We start from the raw sequence: 25635 nt of genomic DNA, 5'->3' as shown, positions 1-25635 counted from the left end.
TCGTCTTCCTGGGTGAACCATTTTGAAATCTTGTTTGACCCGTTTTAAGACATTTAAGCAGCAAGAAGGACAATTGTCCTTTTCCACTAGGTGGCGCTCTGGTCTTAACTCTGCTTGTCTGATAAAAGAGGATGAAGTCAGTGAGGAGGTATGTATAAAGGCAAGTAATAGTGCATTAATGCAGCCTATATGTTTAGCAGGCAATTTTAAGCCTTTCCTGTCAACCTTTATGTGTCCATCCATTTCTTTCAATCCTTAGGATGATATTCTTAACGTTCAGGCCCAATTCAAGAAATCATTCTGTGTTGCTGGGCTGCTTTTGACTGGTCGTGTGTGCTGTATTCATATAGAGGGAGGTGATGGTGTATCCTGGGACAGGCTCAGGAAGCAGCGGCAGCAGAAAACAGATGGATGTTTGAGTCAAATGTCCAGTAACCTGGAAGAGCTCTTTAAAAAAAAAAATCTGTTTTCTGCGTGTCATCGTTGGGGCTCATGTAAATTCTGACTGTAAACATTTTCTGAATATTTTTTGACAGATATTGACAGACACATCGGGAATGTGGGCTGTTTGCTTTACTGGCATGATATCTTGAAAGAAGATTTTTACTGCTGCTCAACCACCTAAAAATACAAATTGATATATATATATATATATATATTCGACTCAGAAAATTAAGAGTTTCGATCAGCACACAGTACTGACATTCATCAGAAATCAAACGGGCACGATGCAATGTGACTTTTTTTAGAGGTGCCACTGAACTCACTGAGAAGATGTGATTGAAAAAGCGTCTGAACCGTGCAGTTGTTTTAGCAGCATCACACCTGTTCTGATGTGGATGCAACGGAGAAATAATGTAATAAGGCTGGCTGATGGAAGCCATTAAAAATATATCCACTTTAGATTTGATGGATTTAATACCATCATTTTATTCAAGAATGTTCTGGATCTACGGTATCGTGATAAACCAAACAAAGATAGGAGGTCAACATATGGCCTCTCGGCAGGAAAAGGAGTGACTCCGGTCTGTGAAGCTGTACACAAATAGGAAGTAAAACCAGGCTGTCTGTGAAAGGGTGCATGTTTGTGTCTGTTCACGTGTGTGTGTGTTTCTGTGCGTGCGTGTACGTGTGTGTGAGTCAAAAAGTAACAAAAAGAGAAAAGAAGGGGTGTTACAATAAACCTGTTCTTTGATGCAAGTCTCCGCGTGTATATGCTACTGTGGCTGTGTAAAATGTGTTCCAAATCACGGGACCCCAGTGTTTGACTCAATTTTCAAACATCTCCCCGATATACAGTGCATATTTCTTAAGGATGTATGTAGCTATTTTTGCGAGGTCCATGTGTGTCGGTATCTTACTCTCACAGTAAATGCCCCAGAGCTTTGTGGTCTATACTATGCGGTTTAAAGAAGTTTGTTAGTCAGGGGCCAGGTGCAGGCAGACAACACACACTGTACACTCATGGAAGATAAACGAAGTCAACACACACACACACACACACCCACACCCACACACACACACGGAGCGAAGGATAAATGGACCCAGTAGCAGGGAGGTCTGACAGAATGCCTTTTCACACCTGGCTGAGCCCAGCGGAAGGTGACAGAGTCACATCTCCCAAAGCACGTACATATAACGCACACACGCACACTCACACACGTGCATGTGCACACACACACACAAACACACACACAGGGGAGTTCAGGGTCATAAACAGCATCATGAATAAAATGAGGCTGTCTTAAACAGAAGGAGTATGCATGTGTGTGTTTGTGTGTGTGTGTTTGTATGTGATACAGAAAGCCTGAGCGGGCCCCTAACCCCATGCCAGTTTGGATCTGTAACGACCTTCTGTTCCCAGCTCTTAAATAGCTTAAATACTTCAATTAGACCTGGGTCACAATCCTCCACCCGTTAAAGCACACCGTTACAGACACACACGTGCTACCACACAAACTCTGGTTTCATCATCGCTCTCTGTCATTAACGCTTTCTCTTCCTTTGCCACTCTAAACGGTCACCTATAGAACATCAGCAGCCACCATGAGCAACAATTAAATCTGAACTTCCATATTCTCTGCCAACATCTCCCCTGGAACTCCTCTGTCCTCCTCCTCCTCCCTCTTCCTCTCCTGCCGTGCTATCCTAGCGCTAACGATGCTGCCTTTTCATTAGACAGCCCTTGCTAATTAATCTCCATAGAGGAGAGTGACAGACCTCCCTAAACACACACACACACACACACACACCCACACACACAGTGCATGCCAAGATTCATGCAAACACACCGTCTTCTCGCACTCTCTCTTCTGCTCCCCTGTCCCGAGTGGTGTTGGCAGCCCATTTCATGCTTTATCACGTCTTTTAATTGACAAACAAGCTGCTCTTTTCTCTTAGGCTGAGGTCTATATCACCACCACACTAAGATGTGCGCGCGTGCGCTCACACACGCACACAGACATTCAGAGAACTGAGTTGTTTTTTTTTCAAATTTTGGATAAACACACAAATAAGCAAATGCATCCCCACTGACATATGGCCTATGTGACTGTCACACAGCTCTCTGCTCTTTGACATGCCGTTTCTACGAGCGTGTGCACGCGCACAGATGTCACACGTGCATTTAGGTTGAAAATGCAAAAGAGAAGAGGGAAAGAAAGAAAGAGTTTCCCATCACTCCTGGCACTTCTCTAATCTTCTCAGCTGTTTGTGCCACCATGGTTCACTCATCTCCTGCAGGCCAAAGTCAATACCAATCACAGGCACGTTATTGATCTGGAGTGATCGTGTCACACCTCTGCCTCCAGTGTTTGTGCAAACTTCTGTCTTTAAAATACAAATGATAAATGACCTGTCCAATTAGTTGGGGCAATAATATTCCACTGTTCTTCATCAATATCAAGTCTGATTATCTGATGCTCTCATTGTTGATGTAATGGTAAAACAGTACTATTTCCTAGTTTTAGTTGATGAAAAATCACATACTGTATTTTCGCGACCATAAGGCGCACTTAAAATTTGTCTTAAATTTTATACAGTACCTTATACAGTACTGCGGTGCGCCTTATGTATGTTAAATACAGAAATAGCACCCGTAACTGAGACTGCGCCTTTTAATACGGTGCACCTTATGGGTGCGAAAATACGGTATATAACATTTTTGTATTTTAGTTGAATGGTTTTTGGTTTGTTGGAACCTTCACAGTCCTGCATATAAAAGAGGGTGATGTTCCGTCAAACTATTGGAAAACGTTCGTTATTGTGGGAGGGCATTTAATCAAATTCCTCAACTAATCCATGTCTTCCTGAGCCGGATGGAAGTCCTGCATAGGTACCTGCGGGCCTGGGGGTGGGGTGGGTAGGCAAGGCTGGGTAAGCTGACCCTTTCTGTCATTCTCTGCTGTGGTCTTTCTGAAGTGCACACAGTCTGAACATTCATTTATAATCAGTTTAGGAGACCCCACCAGGAGAAAAGTGCACCTGAGAGTCATTGTGGCACAACAGCCCCCCCTATTTACCTGATCTCATAATAAGTGTGAATAAACTCGATTCAAACCAACAAAGTGAATTTGAAATGCTGCAACTGTGTTAAATTAAGAGTAATAGTTCTGAAATGAATGCAATAAATGCACATCAACTCCTTTAAATAAGTTGGAGATCATTCACCAAAATGGGACGTTTCACAGGTTAGATTATTGGATGTCCAAAAAAGGTTTGAGAATGTAAGAATAGCCAGTGAAAAAGAATGCAAACAGATTTTAATTTGATTTTTCTGCTCTAGAAATGTAAATCATTCACATGTTGCTTTTGACAAAATGCTTACTGTACAAACAGAAATATTTTTGGCAGGTGTTGCTTTTGCAGGATACTCACGGTGATGTGATACTGTCTCCAGATCTCTGGACAGACCTAAGAGGAAGCAGCAAACAGATGTGATCAATAAACAGACAGACATTTAAAGAGAACACAAAACCTTTAGGCAGATGTATTAAATGACAGACAGGTGTCTCTCTCTCTCTCTCTCGTAATTCAAACAGTCAGTAAGTAAAGCAGTCAGTCATCTTGTCCCACTGTGGCTAAAGCATTTTCTTCGGGGCTTTGCCACGCTGTTCTTTAAGCGTTCCAACATCCTTCCCCAACCGCCGCCACTTTCCACTGGGAAATTGAAAATGCCGCAGTCGCCGCGGGCAACAAGATTTATCTACTTACACACCTACTGAGTGAGAGGGACAGACAGCAAATGAGAGGGAGCTGGGTCTGTTTCATGGGGATGGCTAGGTTTTATTAAAAAACAACTACCGGTATACAACATCAGACGCAAATGTACAATTAACATGCAACAAACTTTAAAAAAAAAAAAAGAGGTTAAAGCAGCCTGTAAGTTCCGCTTAGAACTGTGGATTCATCTGTGTTGTCTGAATTTGAATACAGCGATGATAGATCTCGGCAGCTGCATCTTCCAAGAACTCTCATTTTAGCTTTCTGCCCCCCCTCCCCCCACCACACCCACTCCTGCTCCCTCCCTCCAGACCACCAGGATAGTGTGTTGTTGTCGGGGGGGGGGCGACAGGCGAGGCGAGCGACACACTCGCGCTCCATCAACCGTCTGTCTTTAATGAGAGACACAGAAAGACCCAGGGGACGGAGCCCCAACTCTCTTTCTTTTCAGAATACACACGCCAAGATCTACAGTATAATTTGTCAGCATGGGAGGGAGAGTGGTGTGTTTCAAAAACAAGCTAATTACAATAGTATATAAGTTTGCACCTTCGTTTGCTGTTGCAACAGTATGTAAATCAGAGGAGAAACTGTATGTGAGAATCTGGAGGAAAACTGAGTGAAGGAGAGAAGATGAAAGAGGGAGGAAAATACAGGCTGCGTGTCCTGGTCTCCCCTCTCCCTCTGGTGTTCACCTGGTTACTCATCCATTACACAGAGCAGAGTACATGAGAGGGAGAGAGGGCGAGAAAGGGAGGTGCCGAGTGGGAGGGGGGGAGCGAGAGAGAGAGAGAGAGAGAGAGAGGGGGACTATACACCAACATGCACACTGGCTTTTTCCCCATTCTGTAACATTAGTGCAAATGGGCAAGGAAATGAATGCTGCGCTGGAATAATTGTCATTGATGGTCATTAGATTCACCCTTCAAAGCTGACATACACACAGTTACCCAGAGACCAACTCACACACATGTGCAAACACACACACAAACATGCTTACAGCTGGAATATGCAGCATGGCAGAGACATAACTGAGCAGTAATTACTGAAGTGTATCAATTAATGTGAACAGCAGCGTTTGCTGACCCTGATCACCCTTTACCAGATTGGTATTACGAGTAAAAGAGAGAGACGTTGAGAAAAAGAGGTGGATTTGAAAGGAGGATTGAAGAGGACAGGGCATGCACATTTTATACAAGTGATGGGTGCTTTCATAATATTTCTTATATTACGGATTGTTTACAATAAGTACCACCTTCCAAGATGACTGATTAAGACATTTCCATATATTTTATGCTGTAGCAGTATTTGTGATATATTGGTGTGATTGTGCAGAAAACAAATCAAATCAAATCAAATCTTTATTTATATAGCATATTTTACAATCAAAATTGTTTCAAGGCACTTTCCAGAATCTCAGGGCCTAACCCCAGACAAGCAACAGAGGCAAGGAAAAACTCCCCTTTAACAGGAGGAGAGGAGAGGAGAGGAGAGGAGAGGAGAGGAGAGGAGAGGAGAGGAGAGGAGAGGAGAGGAGAGGAGAGGAGAGGAGAGGAGAGGAGAGGAGAGGAAACCATGACCCAGTGGGGTGACAGAGGCCTGTCAGGTGATCATGTTTCCGGACCCCGACAGCCTTGGCCTATAACAGCATAGCTAAGATGTTAACCTAATGATTAGACGACCCCCTAAAACAAAACAACGTGGTCATAGGAAATAATTTATTACTACAAATGGCCCCAATCAAAAGTTACCATACCTGAAAAAATTCTGGATAATAACCCCACAGGCTGACACACAAAGGTTTAAATAAACTAAGGTTAAGCGGCCACCCTAGACTCCAGATGTGGAACTGGCATCACAGGGGTGTAGCCCAGTTTTGTTCAAGTCCACTGAAACAGCTTGTTACTAACACCACCAGCCTGCTTACGGTGTGGCAACAAGGTACTACACAAGCCTCACAACTTCTGGAACAAAGTCACCTGGATGGATGAGACCAAGACTTATCAGAAGCATCAATACTGTGTTTCAAGGAGTCAACAAGGCCTAGGACGAAAAGTGCAGCAGGGATGATGCAGGGAGGGAGAGCACAACCGTAGTTGATAATACCTCAGGAGGTCACAGCTGAACAGATCTGGACACGTACGTGTTAGCTGAGATACACTCTTCACTAAATTAATGAATCAGATTCATCTTTGACAGAACCCTGACAAGCACACACTGATATTAAGTCTTAAACTTTGTACTTACGTCAAAAAAGTGTCCAGTCATGCTGCAGCGGTGACACTGTTTGTGCCAATATGCCCTCTCCGTACATGAATCATAGAGGTGACCCGGCAGGCCACAGTTATTACAGTGCTTGTTGGGGCACTGACTGGCAAGGTGGCCTTGGATGCCACAAAGGAAGCAGGCCATCATCTTCTATTTACCCAGAAAGACATAAGACACATCAGTTTGTCCCGCTCACCCAGGGAAATCAGCTGAATATGAATATTTGTGATGGCTGACTTTAGGCTCGGGACAGTTCTTGGACAGATGTCCATACTTGTTGCAGTTTCTGCACTGGACATTCTTGCTTGTGTAGTATCTGTGAGATAGTTGGGGAACAATTGCCCTGGTATCTCTTTCTCTGTTGTAGATCTGAGCCTGAAACACAACACACATCAGCCATGTCCTCATGGTGGCGAGCCCCAATGGGGGGACTTCCTGTCTCTGCAAAATATTGATAAACTGAACTGGCCACCTACCTCCTTGTCTTTGTTGGAGACCAACCAGTCCTCTGGGTCTTCAAGGTCTGTTGGGACATTTAAAACATGTTTAGGTTAAATTCAAATCCAATATTAAGGATTTAAGATCCTTTTTGTTACAGTGGATGCATACAATTGCAGGCTTTACAAAAATAGTTTTTATGTCAGTAGTGACTCGAACAAACCAGCTGAAATGGTCAATGCAATGACTTTTCAACTTTTAAGGAAGTGACATTTCCATTTTACAGAAATGTACTTTCTATCCTAATGAACCATTAATAAAAACGGACAAATTTAGTTTAACTTCCTGTCAGACAGAGCGCCCTCCCTCCCTCCCCCCCAACACACACACACACACACACACACACACACACACACACACACAGAGGGAAGCAGCCTGGCACATCTGTATGAGAGTGGCACTAACAGCGCCCTGAGGGACACCACTGTATTCTCCTCAGGCCCAAAGAGCTGTAACTGACAATCAGCCAGTGTAACTAAGAAGCCCCCCCACACACAGTATAAATTATCTGATGATAGCCAAAACCTGCACACTTTTGTAGACTTTCATGATCACGTATTGTACAGACATACTGGCGCATCCACCCCCCTGATTAGCTGGTCGACAGTCTTTAGCCTTTGGACAAACATGCAGCCTTGAGCCATAATCAAATATTACAGCCTCCTTTACTTCTCTCGCCTGCTACGTCCTTATCACAATTCTGCTCAGCCTCTCATTCTTTGCTTTTTGCCTGTGCTCTCCTTTTTCTGGTTTCTGTCTCTTTATTCTCTTCTTGCCTTCTCCAGCATGGGGGGTGTGGGGTTCCAGAATGACATCCAGAAATGGACTTTAAAAAGGATGGCTATTATTTTAAATTTTACACTTGAATGCAAGTTTATAATCAAAGATATGAGTCAGAAGCACATGGACCTGCTAACACAATGCAGCGACCTCATGTATGTCACTAAGAATTTGATCAAGTCTGGTTGGCCACATCATTTAATGAGCCTGATGGATTTATTTTACTCAAAATGAGGCAAATTATTGTAAACATCGACCCTTTTTTAACCAATTCGTCTTCCATCAGTTCTTCTTCCATTTATGTAAAACCTCACTGTTATGGAGTCACATTTCTGTCAAATCAATCATCAATATCAGAGAATGATTCAAACATTCTAAGCATTCCTATTTCTTTCAGCAACCACAGAACTAACCTTAAAATCGTAAGTTATGCATGCACCTAAGCTGTCTACACAAAAGTTGCTCCAACTCGTCTTCATAGTAACTGTGGTAAGTTCACACCGCTGCTTTATTTGTGGTTTTATTTGATAAACTGGTCCATGTCTGTTCCTTTGTTCGCAACAGGAAAGGACTCTGAGATCTGTGGAGGAAATACACAGCAAACTAGCTGCTCACTGTGGTTACCTTTTTGTTCACTATTGTTCTGGGGTGTGTGTGGGGTCCCTGGTGACAATATACATGGGAGTCAACCACTTATCTGAGAGGCTTCTTTAGTTCTGAGAACGAACTGGTGGAATTGGACTTATCACAGTTGTAAATGTTAACCTGGAGGAACAGTTCGCTGTCTATTTAGTATTGGATGCCAGGCTGAGAAGCTTTAATAGGCTGTATGTCCAGAGAGCACCTATTCACCCCCCCCAAAAAAAACAGACTTAAAAGTGTGTGCGGAAGTTTGTGCGCGTGTGTGTAGATGTTAGTGACTCAACGAAAGTCATTCCCAAAGATCTCCCGGGGGGACTCCTTAAATAAAGAGCAGGAAGCTTTCCCTTAATCTAAGGGCCCCCCCATCTCACCAACACACATAAAGAGTAAAGCTCTTTGTCACGGCCGAGGAATCAAACACATGGGTGGAGGGGTGGAGGAGGGAAAAAAGACAGGGTTAGCGGGTGGGGGGTGTCGTCTGTATGCTGGGTCAAACTATGCTAATCAACCTTGAGGCCCCCGTTCAATTCCAACCATCAGCGCTACTTGTCTGACGAAGGCCCAACTGGGTTGAAGGAGTCTGGAGCTAAATAAGCAGATGGCTTCACCAGGCAGCTGACTGGAGTCGTGAGGCCGCTGCCGCTGTTAGTTACAGTTGTTCAGTTTTAGCACATCTACAGGCAGAACAGGTAAAGAGAAATGTTAGTAATGCTCCATCATCCGGGGAAATTTAACACAATGACTTGGTAAGAGGGAGAGGGGGCAACGGGGAGGTAAGATCAGGGGAGAGAAGGCGACAGATGCTACCTGTCTGTCTCTCAGATACTGATTACTGAGCGATCGGGACACAAAGGGAGGAGGCAGCGTGCCAGTTCATCACAGTCAGCAGAACAGAGCAAAATAAAGAATTTGTGTGGGCACAACGTGATAGTCCTGTTTGTGTGTGTGTGCGTGCTCTTAATCTGCCCTTTCTACAATTGAGAACAAAAATGTACGTGTGGTTGATGAACCGTAAACACTTGGCTCTCCTGGGGTGATGCGCACATGTGCACAAACATGCACACATAAGAAGGGAATATAAAAAGACCAACTTTAAGGCTTATGAGAAGATGGCAGGACAAGGCGGTTTCAGCCATAACTCCAAGACAGAGCATGTCAAGACATCCTGCCAAGCATGGAGCAGTTGCTCCTGACAACCACACTCAACTGACTGACGCCAATACTATGTATTTCATGCGTACGTGTACAAGTTGCCTCAACCTGCCCTGCCTTTCCTATGTCCCTCTTGTTCCGACACTTAAACAGGCACCTCAAACCTTCCTGCCTTTTGTCTGGACCCATTAACGAACCGGGCGGCAGGAAAGTACACAGGGCCTGGTGGTCAAAGACAGGACTAACCCTCTAATGCAGGGTAAGTTTGACACTGAAGCAACAAGGCCAGATTAGCAACACTATACATGACAATGGTGAGAGAGGGCGGGAGTGTGCAGTGTGTGCATGTTCGAATCCTTCCTTTATGACATCAACCTTGCCCTCAGCAAGGTTGAGTCCATGTCTCTCTCTCTCTCTGTCTCTCCCACACACACACACCCCCACACACACAATGTAGTGTTTCACTGCTCTTTTGTGTAGCAGAAAAATCTGGCTAAGGGTGTAAAACACAGCAAAGAGAGCCGAATAGTGAGTGAGATGAATGACTGCAAGGAAAGTGTGAGGGTGGGGGAGAACAGCCATCAGTATGAGCCAGAGCAACAAATTAAAAGGCAACAAAAGAGAAACTGGCTGGGTATCAAAGCCACCAACAGCAAGTTCATCCAGGTAGAGGAAAGACTGACTGATTGCCAGAATAGGGGGAAGGGGGGTTTGGTCAGAACAGGAAGTCCAGCAATGACTAGATCAGTAGTTCCGCAGGATCAAAGCTGTTTGACATCAACCTTTAAGGTGGCCTCAAAAGTTTTACTGTGATCAACAACATAATATACTAAACGAATAACATCAATCACATGACAAGCTAAAACAATTGCTCAACATACTGATGAGGACATGTGAGTTTGTTCAGAACTTTGATGATCACGGAACAGCTGTGATCAAACACTTGCAGCTTAATGAAAAGGTGAAACGCCACCAGATGCCATTGCCCTGGTCCTGTTGAATAGGCCGTGTTGGGCCATCACATATTTCACTGGAGCCCCCTTGTCCCACATGACAAGCAGAGGCTTCACCCCCCCCACCTACCAGACCTGTGTGACCTCCTCTTCACCCTGAAGGCAGTCAGAGCAGGGCAGGTGGCCAAAACTGTCACTCACGGCACTGCTGCCACACGGCAATACCACAGACACCAATTACCACACAGCAGGGGCGCGGCCTGGCAACCGCATGGCAACCGCATGGTCCAATCACTGTACACAACAACCGGGACCAGAGTATGCCAAGGCGGCGAGCCAGGCTGCATATGATAATATAAACATGCTCCAGTTTTAAAAAAAAGAGACGAAACCATGCTTCTCTTCAGGTTTGACATGTCATCAGCATATTTTAATAATACCCTCCCCATTGTACAATTCATTTTCAGCAATGACCAAAATTCCAGATAGCGTCTGTTGATTATCATTGCGGCGTATTAATCAATGGTAAGTTTAAACTGAAGAAAAAAAATCCAATTTTATTGTAGTGCATTTAATAGATCTTTAATCGCTTTGATTCACAAAATGGCACGGGTGACAGTATTTCTATATTATGCAATACAGAGGGAATTGTTTAAAAATATTATAACAAGAAAACTCTATAAGTAGATGAGCCAAAAATGTTGAAATTGCAAGCTTATTTTAATGCAACCTCCCCTAAAGAATATAGAACTAATTCATTAACATGAAACAAAGCTGAGAACAACGCCTGATGAATCAATTAGTTGTATAACTTGCAGCATATTGTAATTCTAGAAGAAACATTAACTTAGTCGAGCAAAATAAACTGATTTAAATAATTTTCTTGTCTAAGACAGAAAAACAAACCAAACAATTCGCCTGTTTACCAGGTGGCTTGTAGGAGAAATTGTAAGGAAACATTCTCATTATTTTTTGACATCCCAATAAAGCATAAAACTGTTGTTGACATTGTATCTAACCGATCTGTTGAGGGAACAATATCAAACAGCGTCAATATGGTTCTTAAAAATGTCTGTTTGCAGAAAGATCACCCTCCAGTACAAAAGTAAATCAACAAGTGTATTTTAGGGCTAAAGTAACATTCATGTGTCCATAACATCCTGCTGATGAAAGTTACTACATTATTCAAAAGGTCCTTTTTGTCTTCTGGAGCAAATAGACAAACAGCCCAGTGTGTCAGGGGCAAATATATTTTAATAAAACCAGTGAGTTGCAACCTCAATTTCATTTTGATGAATTTCCTCCAGCGGGAGTGAGCCAGGCTGTGGGCGGGAGGGGAGAAAGGCGGGAAAGAGAAGTGTGGGGATGGGGGCTGGGAGGCAGATAGAATTTTCATGATTGGTATTTTTGTTATTATACAGGAAGGAAAAGACGGAGGGAGGGCAAACTGCATTGGTTAATCTGAGGCATTTTACGGAAGGCTCCATTATCAGGCAGGTTGGGCATGTCGGGGGGGTTATTTTTTCAAGGGATCTTTGGCCCCAGTAATTAAGCTCCATTCAGCAGACCCTGTTCCCCAAATTAAAAATTTGTCATTAAGTGGAATTTACCATAATGCCCTTTTATCTGCTGGCGCTTCTGCGTACCTCAAAGTGCCTGTGCATGTGTGTGTATATGTGTGTGTGCGTACGTGCACCAATAACATGGTAGACTGTGGTCACAAGCACACACACAAATGCAGGAGTGCTCTTTCATATAGACACAGAGGAGAAAGGGAAAATTGAATAACTGAAATACTGAACAGCTATAAAAATTAAAATGCAAGAGGAAACAAAACACACACACATGCGCGTACACACCAACCTCAATCCCATCAAATCCATAGCCTTTGGGGTAATTAAATAATGGTGCTTTAAAGTTTTAATTTAGATTTGATTTTTTTTCCTTCCTCCTACTGTATGCCCCACAGGAGAGAGAGAGCGAGAGAGAGAGAGCGAGAGAGAGAGAGAGAGAGAGAGAGAGAGAGAGAGAGAGAGAGAGAGAGAGAGAGAGAGACACTCACTCACACACACACACACACACACACGAATGCGCAAGAAAACGAAGTCACAGTAGGTTTCTGCTTCATCTAGTGAGATAGCCCTTGACGAGCCGGGCACACTGGAGGACAGAAAGAATTATTGAGCAGAATCTTCGTCTCTACAGACCTTATAAAACAATACAATTATTAGTCCTTAATTAGAGCAGCCCCTCTGTGGGACAGAGGACAGACAAAGAACAATAGAGGATTAGAGCAGGAGCTCCTAACATGGCTCCGTCATTGCTTCTTTCAAATACAGTTTATAAATACATCAAGCTTTTATCAGGTAAAGTTTGAAGTATGAGACACACTTCAGAAACAGAACAAATATAGTTCCAATTACTATTATCTATGGCTGCAAAATAACTTCATGTGAATGTTTAGAATATGACATCTAAAAAAAACACACTGACAGCAGCATGAACTGTTTTTAAAATGTTAAGGTTGGAAATTCACTTTCTGAAATGCAAAAATATAACACGGGATTCTCAATCTATTAACCTGATGGAGCGAGCATTGATCTCCCACGTCACGTGACAGCGCTGAAATTGTGATGTCATGGCTTCAAAATTTTCTACTTTCTATCTGGGGTATAAAAAAAAAAAATCAAAGAAAAAGATCCTGACCGGCACATCGGCCAAAATATTCTGAATAGTCTTTACATGCCATCAGAAATTAAAAGTGGAGCCTTAAAAGAACAGACGTGGAAGAGGAGAGAAGAAGAGGAAGAGCCGGAAGCAAGGAGGCAGAAGAGGAGGTGGAGAAATGTGTGGACAGATGGCGGAGGTTATGCCTGGCTGAAGGGGGCACGACGGACAGAGGCTGGTTGGAATGTTCCGTGTGTGTGTGTGTGTGTGTGTGTTCTTGGATGAAACACCACATCCCCTCCCCACTTCTCCTAAAACATCCGTTCTTCTCTCTATCAGGGCCTTTTCCAACCCTCATTTTGACTTTCCATGATTCCCTCATGTCAAATCCACTTCTTGGCTCAGTTGTTTCCATCTTGGCTAAAGATTATTTAGTGATGAACAAACTAATTAGTTCTTCCTGCATCTGACTGACAGGCAGGTGAGCCTAAACTTCAGATAGAGTCCAACAACAACTCGCTGTCAAAAATCTTCAAGTGTGTGTTAAAGACACCGAGCAGGGGAGGCGGAACGGCAGGGGAAGAAAAGGAAGCGATTGTATTTACTGTCATTTAATTTGCTCCCCTCTGCTCTCTCCACACCTCGCTCTCTGACAGCTAATAAAAAGTGGCAGCTTTCTTGACAAGCCCATTTGAATTTGGATTGAATAATATAACTGTAGCGTTTCCCACATAACGCAACGGTGCCCCAGCTCCGGCTGCCCTTCGGCTTCCTCGGGGGCCCTTACGTCATGTAGTTAATGCCAGGACGCTAATGAATTCCAACAACTATCTACCATGCCACTCCCATATGCCAATCTTTCCATCTGAGCCCAAACCTCCCCTTCTGCCTCTCCTTTATTCCCCCTTGCTGCTTCCGTCTCTCCTCGCCTCCCTCCTTTCTACCTCCTCCTCTTGTCTTACCTCACAACTCTCCCTCCCTCTTCTTGGTAGCAGCTAAATCCCATTCCCCAAGGGGCAGGCTAAATTGAATTGGTGTGTTTATATGAACAACAGGGCCGTTGCTTTAATATACCTTAGAGTTTATGCCTAATGCCTCCCTGCTAATACCACTGGAGCTCGCTGAACTCACTCAACACACATCACTTATGGAAGGCATAAAAGAGGCGGAGCGGTGAGGGAGGGGGATGTAAAGATACTCCAAGTGTGTGCTTGTGTAGGTCCGCACGAGAAGATGAGCCAAGAGATCCATTAAGACTGTACAGCCTAACAAGTTATCGGTCTCACCTCCTGAAGATCAACCTGCACGAATACAGTTACACACCAAAAAACTCTCAAATATGGAGCATGAAGAAAGGAAAGGGACAGAAGGCCTTTTTTTAAGATTAGTGAGTAATGCTGACTAAATATCCGGATATTTGGATGAGGAAATCAGTCATGCTCGTCGACTTGCAAACATCCTCCATTTGCTGTCAGCCCCCCCTCCCTCCTTCATGCTTTTCTTCTCTGGCCCTGTGTCACCCAGCTACAAAAGGCCCACAGTACAAAGGAGAGACGCAGGCCTGAGACACTCAAACCAATTACTATTGATCAATCTGTACTCAGGAGGAGAAAAACAAAGCTCACCTGCACGCACATGCAAATGTGCCTAGATAAAGAAAGTCCGGTCAGCGAGGGTACTACTTCAAAGCTCATTTGTAACAGTGCGAGTTGTCAGTGGCAACACTGCGAAACTTTTTTTTACTATTTTCCATGATCCACAAAAAAGCTGAAGATTTCAACTCTTGCCGATAACATTTTCATTATTACTGGTACAAGAAATCCAATATAGCAACATATACAGCAGTGCTGTTAATCACAGGTCTTCAGTATTTTTGAAAGAACATGTATTTTATTCAGCTGCTGGTAAAAATATTATAATTGTGAAAGATGAATAGTATAATATGATTGCATGTGTTCAAGTGTAGTGGAAATACTGTGACCACTAAGCTGATTTTCTTCATCTCTTCACCGTTTATTCTAATACCTGATGAAATTCATCATTTTTACTCCGATGAGATGAATGTACAACTAAGAAGGAAAGATGTATTCTATGTAATTTTGTTTCAAACATACAACACTCAGACAGCTCATGCAACACAATCCCTGTTAAGGAATGAAAAGACCTTTGAGTTTTTTTCCGAGGATTTATTTTAAGGAATAATTTATCCCAATTTTGGATAAACAATATTAAAGACAAATTATTCAAATCTGAATTCTTAAAGAGTATAAACTATTTTTATTTTCAAAAACAGATATAGAGACCGATATCTTGAAAACAAGAAAAATGCTGTTAATTATTATTTCACAGATTATGTTGGAGCGCCTACATTTTTTTTTTTACTAGATAGAAATTTTACATGTGCTCAAAATTCTAATTTTATTCTGGGGAGACTACAATAATAGAAAAAAATCCACAATTTAAAAAAAATGACAAGACCAAAACTGGCTGGACTTTGTGGAAAAACCTTGATCAATATTTAAAATCCATAGAAAGCTCAAATGGTTGTCTGGGATAGGATTCCAGGCAAAAGCCTATAAGTTAGGAAAGCCTTGCAGTCTCTCTAACTCTCTGTCTCACTCACACACAGACACACAGACACACACACACACAGAGCGAGGTTGTGTTGAACACTACATGTTGTCGGGAAGCTGCACCAAAATATCAATGACTTCCCTGCACATTGGTAACTATCTCCTTTCCCCTGATTTTATCCTCAATAATTAATTTTCCCTCCCAATGCAGACTCCGGCTTTATCAGCAGCTTGGCCCCAAAATCTCAACATTCCATTTAACCATAATCCTATAAAGGGGCTGCCAAGGTGTGCTAATGCGTGAGTGAGTGCACGAGCTGAGACTCTCAGACACTCACTACAAACCATGTTAATAGGTGTCCAAGGACAACCAAGTATGTGTTTACCAACAAAACCTAAGTCAACTCTCTATTAATTACCAATTAAAACATACAAACACATTGCACTGCTAATCAACAGGAAGTGAACATATGCAGGATGTAGATACAGTGCAGACGGTTAGGTTTGACCCCACAGATTGCAGATGCCGGATTAGCAAAGGAAAGCCTTGAATCCCGACCCTGTGAGCCCAGCATAGCAACAGCCACGTAACCAAGGTTTGATCTCGCTGAAAGGGAGGATGGACAGGAATGGGAGTGGAAGAGTAAAGAAAAGGATGGTGGGAGGGGTGGGCCAAGAGTGTTGGAGGAAAGTGCAGACGAAGAATTTAGGTTTGGTTAATAATGAGTCCTCAAATAGCCACATTAAAATTCAATATCGCTGACGGCAAAAATGGATTAATATATACGGCTTCACTGTTTTTAAGACTTGGTCAGACTGTGAATTCATTGTTACGTTCACATCTCCAACAATGCCAAAAAAGAAAACTGTAAAATTAGAAACAAACGAGAGACTGAACTAAGACCTAAAGAGCTGACTGAAATTTCCCTCCATTGTTCCGAAAAGAGGTGACATTTTTTTCATTTAAACGCTGGGATGTGCCTCCCCGGTGCCACCAAAAGCCTGGCATGTAAAGGCTGACTAACTGGCAAACTCTGATATACAAATGGGCCTCCTAATTAGTACATTACTGAAGGCAGGTGGGAAGAGAAGGTCAAGCATTTAAGCTTAAACACACACGGTATTTACTACACCAGCATCATGTATAATGTGAAAGACTGCTGCACTGGGGATCAAAAAGGTCAGCAAAGATGGAGCAGACAAAAAAGGAACAGAACGAGTTAAATGTGAAGTGTTCAGCGATAGGGATGGGCTGAAATATGGTGCGTGCCAGCGAGGCCAGACCAGGCCCAGCTGGTATCTGTCTGACGAGTGCCTTAATTAAGAGACACGGGAAGTCTTAGAATGACCACATACACACTGGCTGCAGCCTCTGGAGAGGAGACGGGCACACTTGTGTGTCTGTGTGGTGCACTGCCAAGATTCTCGCCCTCTCTCTTACCACCACCCCCCCACCCACACGCACGCACGCGCACACACACACACACACACACACACACACACACACACACACACGATCATCCTCTGAGACCTCAAGAAAAAAAAACACTGCCCAGTTATTATTAGGCATTTTTTGCATGCCGGAACACATGTACAAACCAACAATGTGTATATTTGTGTACTTGGGGTTGTCCTACTGTTGACTGTTGAACGGAACTTTTTTTTACTTCCACCTCTAACAGCTGGACGTGAGGCCAGAAAAGCGGGAGTCATTTTTTCCTTCAACCCTCTCTCTGACACCCAAAACATATTAATATTAATATAGATATTGCTCCAAACCCTTTTCTTCCTCAAGCGCCCCACCCCAGACAAAAACCCCACCACCCTAGGCTAGCAGTTAATAAAGCCCTCTTGACATCCCCTCCCAGGTCAAAAAAGAAAGACAATAAGGAGAAAGTGTCCTGGCCAAATCAGTGAAATAAAATTAATGCAGTCCCATGGGACCCCCCCCACCCCGCCCTCCAGCCCCCCTAAATAATTTGATTTCCTATTAAGTGATTGCTTAATTATAATAACCATTATTGGTAATTGTAAATTATTTTTTTCTCTCTGTCACATTTCTCTCAAGCTGAAAATGAAAGGGGTATAAGTTAAAATAAAATAAATGGCAGTAAATAAGTAAATAACTAGCGCAGGAGAACGGAGATGGAACTCAACTTTGATTCAGTCATACATGAGCGCTACCCTTGTGTTTTCTCTGCATTTCTCTAAAAATCCTGGGCATCCTGTAGCTTTAGGGCACAATGTCTGTTGCAGGTCTCCTCAGACTAGAGTTCCGCTCTCGATGGGATATCCTGCTTAAATAAAGGTTAGAGAAGAAGGCTAGGACCCCCACCCCCACACTACAGTAGCGTCGCCCATTTAATACCCTTCTCCTCAGGCTACAAACACTATAAAGATGTATTGTCCACAAAACACCCCACAGTTAACTCTTTTTCTTGTAAATAACACATTAAAAAAAAAACAAAAAAAAAACATGGTAATGTTAAAACTTTGTTCCTGTGCGGTACGGCTTGGTTATTGGGTTCACCTTATGTGTGATGAACCTGACATTGATGGGAGAAAGTCCACACATAGACATACACACACCTTTACACTCCAACACCCTATCACTTTCACTAAAGCCTTTCTTTCATTAGGGCAAATCCATATACTCAACTCTACCGTCAATTTTATTTAGTTAGCATCCACTTTAAAAATCTAAACATCGTCCTTCCACAAATTAATCTTACTTTAAAATACCCAAGCAGCAGTGAGTGTGTGTTTAACACATTTTCTACTTGATTACATGTAAGTGCTACCCAAAAAACTCTGAAGAACAGTGTCATTAATACAAATGAGCACCTGCAGCTGAAACCACAAATGTCTGTGGGTGTTTTCAGTCAGTTTCCAATAACAAAAAAAGAGAAATTTTCATAAATTATTTTGACAATGACAACTTTCAGACAGGAAGCTTGTCCCTTGCAGATGAAGATGACTGTTGCATAAATAAATAAACTCAGACTGGAAAAGAAGAGAAATAAAAATTCTTTACACAGAGAGAAAATCTACATTGTCTTTACATGAATATGTAAATGTCTTGTTGCATTGACTTAGAGCCTTAAATTTGCTTTCTATCACATTGAGAATATGGGACAAAGATGTTTTATCCAACCTGGAGCAGCAACATTGAAATGAGTTATGCTTTTTAAAAAATAAAAATATACAGCGTGACGCCAACATTAGCCGGTGAAGGCGAACATGAGGCTCAGAAAGCCTAACGGGCCATCCGAGTCCATCTCATAGCCTGGAAACAAAGTGAACAACATTCTGACGGCCTGTGTTGTCCAGCTTTGCCGCTCTTGTCTTACTTTCCCTCAATCAAATGTCGCCATTGCTTGTCCACCTCATGCTCGACGGCTGGAAAATTAATATTAACCGGCTATTTCTGATCGAGTTTAAATGATTCCCGAGTTGCTTTTTATTACCATAAAAAGACACGAGGATGCACAACAATTGGGAATCCAAGAGACGGAAATAATGTCCATTCTGTTTCAATAAACATACCGTGACCAAAAGATGTCATCTGGCTTGAACTACTTTGTCTTTAACGGATAAGAATATACAGATTTTCCGACCATGGTAAAACCACACCGAACCAGCAGGTTTGTATTGTATTGGGCGTGATTGGCAAGTACCTGGCATGACAGAAAAACACACTGGGGCTTTCCAGTGTATTTTAATATAACTTTGATTAAACATGCTAATAATACTACCAAGTTTAGTTTGGTCAAATTTAAATTTCCTCTGTAAAATTGCATAATACAAGTCAAACTATGGTACAATGATTTCTGTGCGTGTGTGCGTGCGTTGCTGTTCAAACACATTGTGTGGGGGTGTGGGTGTGGTGTTACACCTCGTGTAGCACTGGGCAGTCAAGATAAGAGCTGATCCTATCCATGGCTCTCTTCTGCACCCGCACACACACACACCACACACACACACACAGCACACACACCTCCTGTAGTACCCAACACGCGGTTGTAATCTCATTTTTACATTCCTGATGCCCGCAGCTATAAATCCACATAGAAGCCAACTAAATCCATACTTCCCCCTCTTTGTACAGTACACTGGCATGTGTGGTAAGGCAGGCTGATGAAAGGCCGACAGCAGCATTATTCACTTGCACATGGTTTTAGACGCTACACAACTGCTTTAGACACACATTAGAAGACATGAACTTACCTTCCTTCTTTGTGAGATAAATCTAACCTTTTGGTGCAAACACACAAACACACTCTTCTCTCTCATCCGAGGCTTTCAATAAAGCATGCGCACACCCACACGCTCACGCCGAGATGTGATCGGCCACCCTGATAGCAAGCCAGAGCTGATACTCTAAGCCTCAAACAAAGTTTGGTGTGCATTGACCAAGACCGAGGGGACAAAAAATGGTGCAAGAACTGGGGGGGGGGTGCAGAGGGGGAACTGTGACCACTGAGTCAAGTTTAACCACTTACAAAGTTTAGCTTCAGCTCACCCCGCCTACACACTGCACTCATTCTCACACACAGACACACACACCTCTGTGGGTGGGAGAGGTAGTGAGCTGGACTTTGCAAAGCCTGATTTTTTCCTCACTTGTTCCATCTGGCTGCTACTCCATGGCTGTTGGACAGACAGACAGTCCTTACTCAACCCTTTTTCTCTACTATCTTTTCTCCTTTGCTTATCCGGCGTCCTCGGAGATCCACCCACCGGCAGCTGCCCACTGTACAGCCAGGGGAAAGATAGCAAGTGTGGGCGAAAACATTTGATTCGATGCAAACAAGTGATGCTGCTTGGAAGTCAGATGCAAGTCAAAGCTAAAAAATGGATGGATGGTTTCAATTTCTGTTTGGCACAAGAGGGAGACGAAGTGTAGTAAATGTAATTTGATGGTGATTCGGTGATGGAGTTTAGGCGTACAAATACTATTAGTCACTGCTGCAAGAACCCGTTACTCTGATGCAAAGTCACACACTTCAACACGGACACAAATCAAACTAGGACAATAAAAGCACTCGAAGAGCACGGGACTCTGCGCTGCAGGTACTTGGAGAGAGACCCCAGTTGTCTTCCTTAAGGACACCCTACCCATTAGAGCTGCATGCCGAGGCCATGGTGGTTAATTCATTGTGGCACTCTTGTGTTCTTGAAGGTGGAATAGTATTGTTGCCCATCACCGAAATCAGTTCCGTAATCAATTCCCAATTTAGCTGTTTAGTTTGATTAGCTTAAGGTTCAAGGAGTCAGCCGCAGAACTTATAGATAACTACTGTACCAGTTAACCAGTAGAAGTATATATATATATATATATATATTTGGTAGTTAGGGATGAGCCAAGCCGATCCAGTATCAAGTGCCAACACTAACGTAGTTCACATATCAGAAATTTCCAGTCCAACCAGCATAAATTTCTGATCAATGAGTTATTGTCTGTGCTTTTATGATGTCTGCTGAAATGACCAAAGTGACTCCTGCCAGCTGTGCTGCTAACACTCTAGAATGGATTTTCTTCATGGAGGTTTGTGTCTTGAGACACCGGCAGCTAGCAGGCTAGCACTGAGCAGCGTGGAGGTAGCGAGCTTTTCCATACAAAATGTCCACTATGTGTACGCTCAAAACGGCACAAAGCTAGACAGCAATGTGCAATGCGTCCAAAGCCAGTATGCAGAGAGGTGAAAGCTTGGTTGCAATCTACAATACCATGAACATAATCAAACATTTGAAAAAAAAAAAAAAAAAAACTAAGAGAGAGAGAGCACAAGGACTAATTTTGTTGTTAACGTGACTTCTGTTTTTCTGATCTCATACTATAGTCAAGATGCCTTTTGGGACATGCATTCATACATATGTATTTATTACAGCCTCATATGAAATAAACAATAACGATAATATTAAAGCAAACAGAGCTCTTTTTTGCAGATATCCAAATTCAGGTATTGGGAGTGGAAATGGAAAAATGTGGGTCATCGCATCCATAGCAGTAATAAGATGAAAGTCCCTGTGGAATTCAGAAAAACATCAAAATTGTAATGATCTATTCCTTGGCCCACTATCAGCGTTTGAAGAAAATTTCATCAAAACCCTTTTACATCTTTTCAAGTTATTTTGCTTATTTTACAGACAGACAAGCACCAGCTGTCAAATAAAGTCATCTCTTGGTGGAGGGGAAAAAAAAGCAAAATCCAACGAGGCCACAGGAGTCAATGTGGATAAGCTGTGCATGCAGACACCAGATAGTTGGTGTCAAACACCCCAGTGTTAAAGAAATAAGGGTGTAGTGGCCATAAAAAAATCATCCACACATCTCTGAACTAGAAATTTGCCTTCTTCCATCCTCTTTCAATCTAGTCCAGCCAAAAGAAAGCCAAATCTTAAATCTGTAAAGTTGTACAGCCAGACCTTTGTAACGATTCTGTTACATTCCAATGAAATATTTCAAATTATTTAGGTACAAAAATAAAAGAAATACCATTTATGTGGTCTCATTCACATATCTTTAGTCAAATTTAAAGTCCACTACCCAAATGTTATTCTAACTCTTTAAACGTAAGATATGGACTGTGAAACTCCATATTTAAAGCACTGTAGGATACAAATTTAATTTGATTTAATTTGAGTATTACCGGTTATTAAAAAATATCCTCAAACTGTCACACCACCATCTGTGTTTGTCCTATAAACACTTTAACGTTTCAATGAAAATGTAGTTCTCCGTGTAGGCAGAAAGACTCTTCAAAAGAACAGATTTATCTACTTAGCAAGTGTGCTATTAATGGTAACTGTAAAGAGTTTTATAGCTGTTTACAGATAACACAGGTATGTGTTTTCTGACACAAGATTTGTTTCAAAAAGCAGTAAATAATATAATTTTCCTAAGCTATCTGTATTCTGCAGGTTCTTTCATATTCCAATGATACTTTTTGTTAAATTACCACTACTCACCTCTGTAGGGACGCGCTAGAACTCCAGCCAAAAATAGCTGAAGGTGTCTGACGGTGAGACATAAAACACATAAGGTCCTTCGTAAAGTGCCCATAAAAAATTGGACAACTTTCTTTAACATAGAAAGGAAGCCTCAAAAAAACAGCATGCTGTTGGTCGCTCTAAGCAATATCATTTTATTACAAAATTATAAGAGGGCAAATGTTTGTCTTATTGTTAGCCACACAAAAAATATCTGTCCATTTTCTATCCAACCCTAACTAATGTGACAATAGATCTTCTAAAAGCAATGGGCCAATGCCGAAATTAACCTGTAAACAATTTTCACCCGCACACAATTCTGCATTAATCAAAAATACAGTAACAACATATTTTAGTGAAGCTCTGTGGCTGAGTGAACCAGGCATTTATAAATATTTATATATATATAGTTATTTTTTAAGGAAATCAGTTATTGAAATCAAAACTTGTGATGTAAGTTTCTATAATTCTACATTTCATGCTTTCAATTCCCTTATTTTTTTACCCAAACCATCCCCCATTCCTCTCTTTCCAAGACCCTCTGTCACCACACCCATGACCCCCCATGTGCAGACATGAGGTCAAGCTCCAAAGATCACAGAAAGAAGCCAGACGAAGGCCAAAGAGGGAGAGAAAGAGAGACAGGGACCTGAAATCCTTCTTTCCTCCCAGAAACTGGGCCAAAACCTCAAGCCTTCCCACTAGATCCAGACCCCCTCCTTTAGCCCAGTTGTGTGGTGCAGAGGCAGTGAGCACTCTTGCAGAAACATCAGCCCAGGGAAATTCAAATGAGAAAGAGTGAATGAGAGAGAGAGAGAGAGAGAGAGAGAGAGAGAGAGAGAGAGAGAGAGAGAGAGAGAGAGAACAATAGTGACAAAACAGGGCAAAAAATGAAATGGGAGAGTGTTAGGTAGAGGAGAAAGGGGGGGCAGCAGAGGAGACAGAGAGGCTGCTGAGGCTGCAGGTTAAGATAATGTGCAGATCTGAAGAGATTTGTGGTGAATATTTTTATTCATTTTTGATTACTCCCATCTCTCCCCACCCCGTCTCCCTCTCCTCCTGAATTGCTGTCTCTCCGTTTGTTTGTTTTTGGCATTAGTGTTATGACTGTTGGTGTGTGTGTACACATGCATGTTGATTAGAGTTGGAATATTTTATCAACACAAATATTCACAATCTCACGAGCCCTCGTGCACATATCAAAACATAATGCACACAAACATACTTAAAGATGCAGAGAAACGAGCTGGCAAATTCCTAATACATTGAGAGCCCGGTGCTGTATGTAAGGGTGTAACAATCGGATTATTCCTTCCTCAGTACTAACAAAGATACTGTGCACAGCGTTTGGACTTCAAATGATAGAGAATAGTGATGAAATACAGGTGTAGAATAAGCCGCACCGACAGTTTGACATGCAAGCTCCTTGCTGGGCTGACTGGTTATCTAAGAACTGCAGGTGAGTCAAGTGTAGCAAATGAGAGGGGCTGTAGAAAATAGTCATTGTTTTCATTCTGCACATTGTACATGCACAAACAAAAAAGGGAAAGGGGGAAAAACTCACCCGCATTACTGTCGAGCTTTCCTTCAAGGTTTAGTGAGATGGACTGGTCCCCGTCCTGATTTCCTCGGCCCAGAATCATCCAGTTCTCCAGGTCATCCGAGTCATCCGAATCAGACAAATCTGATGAATCAGATGAGCCCAAATTGGACCCTGAGTCTCCTGAATCAGAGTCTAAGCTGCTAGAGTCAACGCTCAAGGGCGTACCAAGAGCTCTGATGCTTTTCTGGGTTTCCTAGTTCAAACAAAAATCATGTACAGGAACAATCAATACAATCAAGATTTTTCAAAGCAAAGGGGAGTTAAGGACATAAGCAACGCAATTTTACACCACAACATTTAAAATACTACAAACACCATAAAACAAGCTGAATTACACAAGCTTCAAAGTTTTGGCTTATGGGACACAGAACATGGGCTCTTATGATATTTCTTCTTCTTTTTTAAATTTGTGAATAGGCAAGATTAGTTTGTAAAGTCAGCAAGAGCAATTAAACAAGTTATCCATCTCCGAACACGCTGTGCATAAATAGAAAGGCTGCAGGTCACATATAGCTTCTTGTACCGCATGTACCTGTTGAGAAGGCGTTGAAGTCTGCCTCCGCTGTGACCTGTGCTGCTTTAAGTTGCAGACACCTGTGTCATCACTGGAATCGTTGTCATCAGAGACAGAGATGACTTCAGGACTGGAGTCAATCACGATGACCTCCTCAAAAGAAAATGTCAAATTCTGCTTTTCAGGATCAGTTTTTCTCTTCTTTTTAATGGATTGCTTTATTTTCTTTTTATTCAGGTCTATATTGTTTGCATCTGGTGACAGAACTCTTCTTTCTTCATTTTCTTTGTCCCCATCTGCAGGTTCTGAAGTTGCCTCCAGCTGCTGAAGGACTTGTCCCTCTGCCTCCTGGACTGTGTCCACCAGCTCTCCCATGTCCCCAGCATTTGAAGAGTAGTGGAGTTGGCTGTAGAGACGGAACTCCAACTCACTGTTGATTTCTGATGCCTCAGAGTCCCCTTCATCCTCTTGATAGATGGCATCCTCCAGATCCTCCCCAACATGGTATGGACTATACATCCCGCCAGACCACATGAGGCAAACTCATAGATACAGACGTCAACTCATAACAGGAGCTGAAGTTCAAAGACCTGTAGGAATCAAAATATCACAAATCAGAAGATCAGGGATGAAACTTTTTTTACTAGAGCAAGAGAACACACACCATCAGCAATCAGAGGAAGACCAAAGACTGATCTTGTTCGGAAATCCATAAGGACTTGTTAACTAAATCCTACTGGGAACTGACTTAACATGAATTGAACTCAACTT

General features: G+C 42.4%; 1 protein-coding gene across 2 annotated transcripts in view; it reads right to left on the bottom strand.

Annotated features, from left to right (window-relative positions):
• Window positions 1-25635, bottom strand: part of zcchc7 (zinc finger, CCHC domain containing 7) — a 34539-nt gene that overhangs the window by 7403 nt on the left and 1501 nt on the right. For both annotated transcript variants that reach the window (XM_011619381.2, XM_011619382.2), the window contains exons 2-7: window positions 24883-25454; window positions 24312-24543; window positions 6966-7012; window positions 6727-6864; window positions 6469-6639; window positions 3877-3912 (exon numbers count right to left, since the gene is read on the bottom strand). In XM_011619381.2, coding sequence (XP_011617683.2) covers window positions 3877-3912; window positions 6469-6639; window positions 6727-6864; window positions 6966-7012; window positions 24312-24543; window positions 24883-25398 — 1140 coding nt within the window. In that variant the 5' untranslated portion in view covers window positions 25399-25454. The remainder of the gene's footprint in view (window positions 1-3876; window positions 3913-6468; window positions 6640-6726; window positions 6865-6965; window positions 7013-24311; window positions 24544-24882; window positions 25455-25635) is intronic.

Source organism: Takifugu rubripes, chromosome 17 (assembly GCF_901000725.2).
Source record: "Takifugu rubripes chromosome 17, fTakRub1.2, whole genome shotgun sequence".
In the NCBI taxonomy this organism is placed as follows: domain Eukaryota; kingdom Metazoa; phylum Chordata; class Actinopteri; order Tetraodontiformes; family Tetraodontidae; genus Takifugu; species Takifugu rubripes.
The sequence above is the reverse complement of the archived record's forward strand: the minus strand, read 5'-3'. Positions and strand labels throughout refer to the sequence as shown.